The sequence below is a fragment of the Myotis nattereri genome (assembly GCF_964212035.1).
Source record: "Myotis nattereri genome assembly, chromosome: 9".
Classification (NCBI taxonomy): Eukaryota; Metazoa; Chordata; class Mammalia; order Chiroptera; family Vespertilionidae; genus Myotis; species Myotis nattereri.
Window position 1 is genome coordinate 34,561,080 of NC_138084.1, and position 12,500 is coordinate 34,573,579.

Here is a 12,500-nt window from a genome sequence, read left to right on the forward strand (position 1 = left end):
TTATCAAGCTGAAGGTTCTCTAAGATAGCACCTCTACTGCAGAGGTCAACAGAACACCATCATCATCATCATCATCATAGTTATTATTATTATTAAAACGACCACTTTAAACACTATCAATGCAATGGGATGCAAGTAAATAACAAGAAGGAATTAGAGACAGAGACGAGCTTTCAAGTGAAATGCAAGACCACAGCTACCAGGGAGCGTGGAGCTGAAGCTCTGGAAGTGGAAGTCAGCAGGAAAAGAACAGAGAGATGGTATTGGAATCCAGGGCTGTGCTGCGGAGCCAGAGTCTGTCCACTGCCTCCTCCCCTTGGATGTCAGGGAGAGCCACAGTCTTGAGGCCAGCTGATTCTCTGTCAGTCAACAGGTCCCCTCCGTCATCATCTGTGACTCTGACGCAGACAAGCTGGCCCTCGATCTCCCCTCTCCAACCCCTTCTTTGGCAGAAACCCTGAAAGGATGTGGGCTGGAGTCAGTTCAATCCATCCCTTGACCAAACACCCTTCTACCAGGAAAGGGAAGCTTCCCCCCTAAGTGACAACTCCCAAATAGTCTACCCTGCCTTTCCAACAGGCATGTCCCCAAAAGGCTTACCCTCACAAAAGCATTCTTTTTAGATTTCAGTGCAAAGCACTTTCTTATATACAATTGTAGTATTTTCTCTCAACACTACTGAGAGGTGGGGAGAAATATGTTGATTTCCTCACTCGATGCTACACACACAGAGTTTACATGGCTGCCCAAAGATACTTCCCAAATTGGTATAGCAGTTTTGGACTAGCCAAAGAATTTGGGAAATGGGAGGTAGGGAAGGTTGAAATTGTTTTGTGACCCAGTGTTCCTTCTATCCCTGCCACCTGCTTTTCACGAGGCCCATACCATTCACTTATACCTAATTCTTTCCGATCACATCCATGGGGTCATATTCTCCACAAAGAAATTCCCCAACATCTGGTTACTTTGGTATGTTTATTTACAAATTCACACTTGACTACGGTGAACTTCAACATCAGTGGTTATTCAACTCAATGCTTATTAGCCTCAGTGTTTTACTTCCTCTTCTCCAGTGGCCATCGCCCACGTTCATATCAGTTGTCCACATTTGTGGCCACACCTCGAAACTCATCACCTGAAACCTCCCCACCTCTAATCTCAGCTGCTGCCTCTCCCGTGCATGACCACAACCTCCTGTTCTGCTGCCTACTCCAAACACTGCAAAGACTCTGAGCAACACACACCATGAATTACCAGCCCCTCCAGCTTCACCTTGTCCCTCTCCGCTCCTAGATTGGTGCAGAAATATACTCACTAGGAACTTAGTGCCTCAGGTCCCAAGCCTTGACAACTGTCAAAATATGAATAAACCCTAATCCTCTGATTATATATATATATATATATATATATATATATAATCACATAACCATGCCAATGGACTCCCCTCCCCCAAAAGTTACACTCTCTACCTTAAACAAAAATTAATTCCAAATGGATCAAATGTAAAAAAGAAAACTATGAACCTCTTAGAATAAAACATAAGAGAAAATCTGCAGAATCTAGGACTAGGCAATGAGTTCTTAGACCTGACACCAAAAGTACAATCCATAAAAGGGAAAATTAATCAATTGGATCTCATAAAAATTAAAAACTTTTACTCTATGGGAGCCCATGTGAAGAAGATGAAAAGATAAGCAACAGACAAGGAGAAAATATCTGTGAACTATATATGTGAGAATAAAGAACTCCCTAAGCTCAACAGTAAAAGTATAAATAATCCAATTAGAAAATTAGACAAAAGACACCAACAGACATTTCACTGAAGTGAATATACAGGTAGCAAATAAGCACATAAAAAGATGTTCCACATCATTAGTCATTAAGGAAATTTACATTAAAACCACATGAGATATCACCACACAGCAATCAGAAAGGCTAAAATAAACAGCAGTGACAATACCAAATGCTGATCAGGGTGCAGAGAATCTAGATTGCAGGTGAGAATATAAAATGGTACAGATGCTCTGGAAAACAGTTTAACAGTTAATAAAAAACTAAAGGCACAACTATGATATGACCTAGCAACTGCACTCCTGGACATTTATCCCCCAGAAATAAAAGTTATGTTATCACAAAATCTGTAAATCAATGGTCATAATAGCTTAATTTTATGGCCAAAAAGTGGAATCAGCCCATTTGCCCAGGTAAATGGTTAAACACACTGCAGAGTGCGTATGTGTGTGTGTGTGTGTGGACTACTACCCAACAATAAAAAGGAACAAATATTGATATATTCAACAACCTGAATGAATCTCCAGGGAATTATGCTGAATGGAAGGAAAAAGCCATCCCAAAAGGTTACATACTGTATAATTCCATTATATAACACTAGAGGCCCAATGCACGAAATTCGTGCAAGGGCCTTGGTCCCCACCCACTATGGCTTGGTCTGGAAAGAAGGACGTCTGGTCTAATTAGCGTATTACTCTTTTATTATTATAAATGGACGTCTGGTCTAATTAGCGTATTACTCTTTTATTATTATAAATGTTTTAAATGACACTTTAGAAACAGAGCATCAATTAATGGTTGCCAGGAGTTAGGGAAAAGATGGGGGTGGGAGGGAATAGGATAGTGTGGGTATGGTTAGGATCTTGTGATATTGGGACTGTTCTATATCCTCACTGTGGTGGTGGATACCTGAACCTACATATGTGACATCACTGTTTAGAACTTCACACACACACACACACACACACACACACACACACACACACGCATATTCATGAGTGCAAGTAGAATCAGGGAAATGTGCATATGATTGCTGCACTGCTCAGCAATTCTTTTACTCACCCTGTCCATGGATATTCCATTCCCCCACAAATCTCTACTAAGCTTACCCTATTTTTCAGAAGCCCACGACCCACCTCGTCCTACATGACATTAGTCCTCATCTGAAGAAAGCAATTATTAGTCCCTCCCTGAACCCTCTACTCATATGATTATGCGTCAGAATACACACACACACACACACACACACACACACACACACACAAAACCTTACTCCTTTTGAAGTTTCTCCTGGGTTTTCTTCCATCAAACATATCCTTGATTCATAAAATTTTCTGCCCTATGAACCAAATGGCCAAGTCTCTGCTCTGTTCTAAAATAAGTCTTCCTTTAACTTTTTATGACAATCTCATGGCTCCTTCCCTGAGTGGCCAAATCTCTCCAAAGAGTGGACATGGTAATGTTCCCTCTCGGTACAGAAGGGGTATACACTGAATAATGTAGTTCATTTCCTGTACTCAAATCCTGTAAAGACTGCTTCAAATGTTAGTCTCACACTCTGCTCATTTGTTCTAAATCTAAAAATGTGGTCCTATTCTCTTGGACCTAGGCTGTATGCTAGCCCAATGGCTCTCAAACTGGGCGGATCACTCAAACTACCCACCAAGCTTTTAGAAATAGAGATTCCCATACCATACATACTCCCAGAGTCTGACTCAATTTGTTTGCGTCCATTCTGCTTTGCCATTTTTTTTTCTTTTTTTTTAAGCTTCTCAAAAGCTTCTGCTGACGATGGTCGGTCTTGGGAACCACTGATGTGTCTTCCTTCTTCTTAAAAAGGCAGTCTCTTTACTCTCCCAGGGTTACAGACACTCCATTTAAAATCTATGCCAGTTTTATCAAGAGACACTGTGAGCCTGTCCTTCGCAGACCATATCACTCACTCTCACAACTTCAGGGATCACTTCTCTGATGGTGAGCCCTAAACTATAACTTCAACAGGTCATCTTCATCTGGATGGCGACCCAGTACCTCAAGCACATGACAAAACTCAACTCTTCACGCCTTTCCTCTCAACAAACCTGCTTCTCCTGTCTCCACTCCCCATTTCATTTAATAGTCCCTCCATCCTCCCTACTACCCAGAAGCAGAACCCTGAAATCATCTTCAACTCCTCCTTCTCTTTCACAAACTAGATCCAGTCAGCCACTTCTATTGGCTCTATCTCTGAAACTTCCCCCACCAACATTGCCAATACCGTGGTTAGGTCTCATCTTCTCCCACTGAACTATTGCAATAGCCATCTAACTTGTCTTCCCGCTTTCAGAGCTGGCTTTGTAAAACACAGGCTGAGTCACAGCTGTCTCCTTAAAAAAAAAAAAAAAAAATAGTAATAGTTTCCCTTCCCTTTGTTCTCAAATGAGCACCAGACACCAGGAGGAGGCATTCAAGGCCCTCCAGGATGCAGTAGCAGCCCACATTTCCAGGCTCATCTATCATCCTCCTCCACATACACGCTCATTTCTGAGAGCACCAAAGCTGTGCCCTTTTGAACTCTGTGCCTTTTTCACACTGTTCCTTTAGGCTTGAATGCTTTTCCCTTCTCTCTCTATCCAAAGTAACAAGTCTGAATCTGGGCTCCAGAACGCACCTAACATCTTATAACTATACATAAATATACATTTGTCTGCAGAAAAGATCCACAACTTTCTATAGATTTGCAAACAGGTCTATATGCAAAGTAAGTTTAAAAAAGAAAACAACAACAACACTTAGTGGCCTTTTCCAACTCAAAGTTAGCTCAGATACATCTGTCTCTCTTCTATGCTCTTGCATTCTTAAATACATACTTCTGCATTTCCCAATCATAAATAATCTCACTTTTGAGTTGCCCTACCACTAAGCTGTGTATATCTCTGGTACAGAATATACTTCCTTAAATGTCAGTATTATAGTTAGTGTACTGACTGGCTTGGTTTCAAATGTCAGCTCCACCACTTACTTATTGTGTGACCTTGAGAAAGTAACTTGACCTTGGTGCACCTCAGCTTCCTTAGCTGTAAAATGGGGATAATCACAGTATCTATGTCATTGGGTTGTTATGAGGAACAAACAGACATCACATTCTAAAGCAAAGAGAAAATGCCTAGCACATATAACTGGTCAAACAGGTCAGTTATTTTCATTATTTTTTATCTGTTGTCCCCACTACAGTCAAAGCACAGTGCAGGCCCTCAATGAATGATTTATGAACCCATGTCTTCTTCAGTCCCAGAGCTCACCCACTGCCACAGCAAAGCTGTTGGAAAGCATAACTCGGTAATAATTTAACATCCTTTCCTTTCTCCCATATGACCAATTCTTGAGCCATCCTAATTAGCTATTTTTTTTAACCTGGATTGCACAAGGGCTCACACCTTGTGTATAAACCTCTGCATGGCCCCCACACACTCAACTTCCCAATCAAAATGCTGATGACGTTGGCTTTGCTCTTCTCACAGGAACCAAACTATTTCAAAATCCCTCATTACTCATCTGTGCTTAAGATTCCAGAATTAACCCTTGTTCTACTACTGTGCCTATTTGGGCAAAAATCTTTCATACCTCTTGAGCTAACTTTTTCCAACACACATAGCAAAAGCCAGGGTTTCCTCCTTCCCAATCTGGAAAGACCATTAAAATACAAACATCTTTCTCTTTTTCTTCCTCTTTTTCTAGCCAGTTCCTTCAACAGTAGAGGCCCTGGGGTATAGAGGCTTATTTATTCACCTTCTTTTGTTTTAGCCAATGGTTCATGTATTCATATATTTAAGAAACATTACTGACACTTTCTATGTCCCACTAGACAGCCGGATGGGATCCCTGCCTTACAGAGGCTCCAACCTGTTCTAACGGTACAGTTCTTTGTGCTTCATATTTTTGGCCAATTCACTTGAAATAATGCCCTAATACACAGGTCAGGCCAAGAGAGGAAATCAAAGATGCCACATGATGTTCAGATAGAGAAATGGAAAGAACAACTTCATCTCAGTCCCCAATGGGCACTTTCAAGGCCTGGAGATCCTACAGGAATCGGATGGTACAGCCATTTCTGTATCAGGACCTCTAGGGCCTCCACAGACATAGATCACCTTCCTGGTCCTCAAAGCTACGTCATGATAGCCCACTGTCTTACAAAGGAACAATCTGCATTTCCTTGAACAGTTCTCCAGATCAGATGTCTGTCCCTTTGCCTACACTGATTAACTAGTGCACAATCACACCTGATGTCCCTTGTCTGTTCTGCCATCACCTCACTAAAATGGCCCCCTTCCCTAATCTGTCTTGTGTTTGTGTGAAGTAAGCAAAGAGGCAATTCCAAGTTCTGTGCTTCCCTGGCTGGCTGGTCTCAGGGCAGCAATTGGAGAAGGCTGGCCCAGAGATGCCTTCCTCTAGTCCTCACACCTCAGCTCTCCAGGGCTCACCAGTAGGCCTGGAATCCCAGCAAGAAAGAGGGCATCCCTGGAGCTGTGCTAAGCAAGGACCCTGAAGACACCCACTAAGAAAAAGGCCAGCCATCATTCTGCCCAGCCTGCCAGCAGGATCCTGGGGCACCAGCATCTTCCAGACAGCTTCCTGGCCACCATCAGGGCCAGCCTTGTGATCCAGGATCCTCCTGCTGTGTAAGTTGAGAAGCATTCTTCCTGCCAGCATTGGGCCAGGTGCCTCCGACATCAGTGGCCAAGAATAGGCTGCAAAAGACTAAGTAGAAGGTGACCATCTTCAAAGGGCCCTCAGACTTCCCAGAAAGCTCTGGCACACAGCCCTGACCTCGGGTCAGTGTTTCCTGCAAATGAACTTGTGATGGCTCCCCGAGGGCAGGGACCATGTCTGTCCAGTTGACAACCCCTAGCACTGGGCTGAAATGTAGGCGGCGCTCAATACCTACTTGCTGAATTAATGTTTAATGTTATACTAAGGAAGGATGAAAGCACAGTGGAAAGAGCCCAGGTTTTGGAGTCAGACAGGCCTGGATTTGCAACTTTCCAGCTCTACCATTTATGCTGGTCACCTGTAAGCCACTTTACCCATCTTAGCCTCAGCTTCCTCATCTACAAGGTGGGGATCATAACTCACACCTCGAAATGTTGTTGGGAGCATTAGATGGAAATTATATGTAAAGCCTTTAATTCAGTCCATGGCAGAGAACACCTCTTGTTTTTAGTTCATAAATACTTGTATAGCTCTCACTGTATATCAGACACCGCTCAAATGTGGTAGGGGAGGTCCTACCACAATTAGTTTTAATTCTTATATTGATCCACTGAAACAGGCTCTATTTAAATCCCTTTTGCAATGGAGGAAATGGAGGCACACAAAAGAAAAGCAACTTGCCCAACATCTGATATCAACAAATGGCAGGGCCAGGATTCATATCAATTTCAAAGTCCAAGATTTGAAGTGCTACACTTTTCCTTCTCTAAAGCAAGCAATCAATGAATGTTATCTCCTGTCCTTACCGTGGTTTGATGATGGGAGATATGTGACTACATAACTAGACCAGGGTTTTCAGTTGCCACAGACACACAGTCAGGCATTTCTGGTGCAGCCACTGTGGGAAACAGTATGGAGGTTCCTAAAAAAATTAAAAATGGAACTGCTTTATGACCCAGGGATCCCACTTCTGGAAATATATCTGAAGTAACCTGAAACACTAATTCAAAAGATATATGCACCCCTATGTTTATTGCAGCATTATTTACAATAGCCAAAATTTAGAACGAGTCCAAGTGTCCATCAGTAGATGAATGGATAAAAAAGTGTGGTAGCCCCGCTGGTGTGGCTCAGTGGTTGAGCATTGACCCATGAACCAAGAGGTCACCAATTCAATTCCAAGTCAGAACACATGCCTGGGTTGTGTGCCTGATCCCCAGTGGAGGGCATGCAGGAGGCAGCCGCTTGATGATGTTTCTCTCTCATTGATGTTTCTATTTCTCTATTCCTCTCCCTTCCTCTTTCTCTAAAAATCAATAAAGATATGTTAAAAAAAAAAAAAAAAGCTGTGGTAATTTGCACAATGGAATACTACCCAGCCATAAAAAAAGGAAATCTTTATCTTCTGTGACAGCATGGATGGATTTGGAGAGTGTTATGCTAAATGAAATAAACCAGTCAGAGAAAGATAAATACCATATGATTTCACTTATATGTGGAATCTAATGAACAAAATTAATAAACAAACAAAATAGACTCATAGATACAGAGACTAGGCTGACAGCTGTCAGAGTGGAGAGGGTTGAGGGTGCTGGGTGAAAAAGGTGAAGGGATTAAGCAAAACAAAATGAAACAAAAAAAAACCCTTACAGACACAGACAAGTATGGTGATTACCAGAGGGAAACGGGGGTTGGACAAAACAGAAAGGTAAAAGGGGAGATAAATGGTGACAGAAGGAGACTTCACTTGGGGTAGTGAACACACAATACAATTTATAGATGATGTGTTACAGAATTGTACACTTGAAACCTATATAATTTTATTAACCAACTAGAGGCCCAGTGGAGGAGGGGAGGGGGTCCCTCAGCCCAGCCTGCCCCCTCTCACAGTCTGGGAGCCCTCAGGGGATGTCCTACTGACGGCTTAGGCTCGCTCCCCACGGGGAACAGGCCTAGGCCGCAGTCTGGCCTCCCTCTGCGGGCAGATCCGGGGCTGCTGGAGCCGGGCAGCGGTGGCGGCTTGGACACAAACCGCTCCGGAGCTGCTGGGGCCAGGTGGCGGCGGTAGCTTGGACACAACCCCCTGCCTCTGCTCTGGGGCTGCTGGGGGCCACACTGCCCCCGTGTGTAGTTCTCTCAGGCCCTGAGCTGTGCCTGGCCCCTCCTCCTGAGCTGATCGTGACCGTTACGGCGTCCTGGCCTAATATGCACATTACTTCTTTATATATATATACAGATGTCACCCCAATAAATTCAATAAAAATTAAAAGAAGTACAACCAGAAAGGAAAACACAGAGAAAAAGAGAGAATGAGTATGCATCCTCTTCTTAATTATCCCTAATTACCCCCGTCTACACATAGGGTGCCCAAGACAGAAGTAATCTGTCCACATGGGGACCAACCATATAAAGACTCAGCTTCGCCACAGACAAGGGAGCAGAGAAGGAAGTCAGCCTTTTGATGGCCCAAACCTCATCATAAAGAGAGCTTTCGGTTCTTTCTGTCTATAAGATTGCATTTGCCCTACTGCCAACCAAAGAGGAAATTTCATTACCAAAATAAATCAGTGCTGCACTTGACCTTGCTTTTCCCATGGCTCAGCATTAGTGACATCACAATGCACTCTACAAATGCTCAGAAATATCAGAATAACCCCCTCAAGTCAAAAACACTTGGTATTCCACTAAAAGGCATTAAATTATGTTGATTTTACTCCATGGAATCCAAAATGCTTTCAATGTTTTCATTTACAAAATGCTTAAGAGAGAAAGTATGTGCTCTGGACCTTAAGAAACCTCGACTCCTGGTCTGGTTTGTGTCCTGATTCACTTATGGTACGATGGGGAACAGGCCGCAAGCCAAGGAACAGTAGCTCTGGCCCACAGTGCTCACATGACTCAATTCCCAAGTGGCTGGGGCCTCACTGTGGAGGCTCCCAACTCAACCTTTACTCGTCCTCAAAGTCACGAGCAGGTCACAGGCAGCTCCAGGGCACCTGGGGCAGCCCCTCTTACGGGGTCCAGGTTCCATCTCCCATGGCTATTTCCTTCTGAAGTAGCAGTAGAAGCAAAGTTCAGGGGGATGTTTTCTCTCCAAGGCAGATGCATAGAGTGCAGTGACTTCAGGACCACCGCAGCAAATGCATCTCCTGCACCCCCATATCAGGACACACAACCCTAATGCTGCTCACTCAAAAAGATGACCCATTTTTAAGTCAGGTTGGTCATCAACACAGTCAATAAATGTAAGGCTGATTTGTGTGTGTGTGTGTGTGTGTGTGTTGGGAAGGGTGCATTGGGGGAGGGACTATCCATACAGAGCATGTGCTCTCAAGGAGCCCTCAGAATCTGACAGCCATGGGTATTAAAGATGTGCTCCCACAACTAGCACCATGTTTGTCAATGAACTGACTGCGGTGCAAGTCACAAAATCACAGTATCACAAAATGGCAAAGTCCCAAGGACCCACGGACATCATCTACTCTACCCCCTTTTTTTTTTACAGGGGAGAAAAACCAAGATGCAGATCAAAGGTAGGCTTGTTTGAGTTCACTGTCAGTAGATGACTCAAATCTAAAACTTCTCACATTCTATTTCCTAACCAGCTGCCTCTGACATCCAATTACCAATGAGCGCTCTTATACCATTATTTTCACAAAACAGTGTAATTATGATGAAGTTATCAGCCAAATGGTTAAATCTACCATGGCTGGTACCTAAAAAAATACACTCAAATGGAGAAAACAAAACTGAAGTTGAAAAGATAAACTTTTGCTTTGAATTATGTTCTCAGTCCTGAAACCTAAAGGGATAGACACTGCCTTTCCCAGTATTCCCTGTGACAAATAAAGGGCTGTCGTTATTCTCCACCAGGATTTCCAATAGTAGGCCAATATTTTAGGTTACAGCAATTTCTGGATAAACAAATGGGAGTTGTATAAGGTAAAGTAGCCTGAAACCACCTTCACTACCCATAATAAAATCAGTTTCAAAGAAGGCTTGAAGATTAAAGTGCTTTTCTCTGCCTTTAAAATGGGGAGGTTTCATTTTTAGGTATGAAGATAAGACCCTGAAAACAAACAGCCAGGCCTAGGACGAATAGATCAGGAAAGATACAAACACACAGAAAATCAAAGGCCCTGAAACTTTCTACCCACAGCAGCTGTGATGTTTCATCCTGGGTTCATTTCAGCAGGCCCAATGAAGCTTCTCTGGCTACAAAGGATTACATGAGAGCATAAAACAAATTCTGAAGGTTCGGGTTCTCTCTCCCATTCCTACCCCCCACCCTTGTGTGTGTGTGTGTGAGAGAGAGAGAGAGAGAGAGAGAGAGACAGAGAGAGAGAGAGAGAGAGAGAGAGAGAGAGAGAGAGAGAGAACAACAGGCTTAGAGACTCTAATGTTGCAGAAAGCAAAATTTTCCTCGTTTCCATTACATCATCCAAGTTGGAGACAGGGAGGGCGGAGTGGGGGCACAGCTGGTGGCAGCTGCACCACCATCTGCTTTCTCCTTAGCAGTGTGTGCTAGTTTGAGTTGCAGCCTCCTACGGCTCCTGATAGAGGAGGCACAGTATTAAAGGTACAACAGCCCATTATGAAAAGCTCTCAAATTATTTAGAAATAAATCACTCTTGTGATAAGTTAACCTCAGGTAGATTGCTAAGCCAGTTCTCTTTGAGTTTAGGTTGTTTGCATCTCTTTAGACTCAGCTATAGTGCAAACTCTGTCAACTCAATGTGCTCAATTAGACAAGCAGAATATACAAGCAACCACCTGCCATCTGCTTCCCAAAAGGTAAGCAGCCAAAAAAGCATTAACAGAAGGACTGGGGAATGCCCAACCCTAGCAGGCCAGCTCCAGAGTTTGGTATCCTAAGCCATCTGGTCAACCAGTCTTGTCCTCTTGGACACTCATGGGGTTTCCTTCAGAACACACTGCCTGGCATCCCTTCTAGAAGAGGAGATGGGTGAGAATAGCCTGGGGAGAGGGGTTAATGCCCTGTCTGCCATTCAACTGCAAACCGGCAATGAAGCTGCAAACAGGTGGTTCAAGGGTCTGATTAAGCCATACACATATTTTATCTAGTCTATACAGAGTTATGGTAAAAAGAAAAGAGTGCTGACTTTTCAAAATGAGTTTTCCTATATAAACATCTAGATTGCTAGCTCTTCCTGGAAAAAAAAATTAAGCTATATGGCATCAGCAGGCCCGTTTCAGTTATCTGGAGGTAAGCGGCTGCACTTTCTTCCATAGGCACGCGTTCTGAAGAACGAGTCCCCACCCTGGTGTCTCAAATGCCATTGCATCCATGTTCCACCTGGACCTAGAGAGCTTTTGATATAATGTCACTGAGCATGGAGAGGGAGAAGAAACCCCCAGGGAATGATTTCCCAACTGTCCTTTACTGATTCTCCTTTTAAGATGAGATTTAGTCCCTTGGATGGCCAACTAAAATTCTGCCAAGATCATTCAACACAACATAATGAACAGATCTAAGTAGAAGGCTAGCTGCAATGACCCTTCAATACAAAAGCAGGTTGCAGCGTTTCAGAGAGGCATTCCAGACCACTTACCATACATCTTGCCTTCGTCTGATAAGATGATTTTCCTCCTCCCACAGGGTGGATAGATAGCCAAGGCTTCCTGAAAGCTCTGCTCAATGTCAGGACTCCAGACCCCTTCCGCATCGTTGTCAATTGGCTTATCTGCGGAGTCACTCATCCTTTCCATGTTTTCGGCAGGGCTCTCGCTGCCGCTCCAGCTGCTGGGCTCAATTTTGGCGGTTGGGTTTTCCAAGCCGAAGCCTGGAGCCTTTTCAAGAAAATAAACCTAATAAAGAAATGAAAATATAGTGTGATAAGGATGAGGTAACCACCAATATACTGCTCTTTGCTAGTTTCATTGCACATTCTTCAGTTGGCAGATCTGCTTGAGAATAACTGCTAGTGGAGAATATGGAATTTTGAGATCCAAGTGGCTTTTTTTCTTTATGTATTCATGTTAGGCACTCAATACAG

General features: G+C 43.4%; 1 protein-coding gene across 1 annotated transcript in view; it reads right to left on the reverse strand.

Moving 5' to 3' along the window:
* TEAD1 (TEA domain transcription factor 1) overlaps positions 1–12,213 on the reverse strand; it is a gene marked incomplete at its 5' end in the record, with an annotated part of 185,235 nt that extends 173,022 nt beyond the window's left edge. The window contains one exon of the mRNA XM_081100242.1: positions 12,057–12,213. Within this exon, the coding sequence (XP_080956368.1) occupies positions 12,057–12,213 (157 nt within the window). The remainder of the gene's footprint in view (positions 1–12,056) is intronic.
* Between the last annotated feature and the right edge of the window lie 287 nt (positions 12,214–12,500).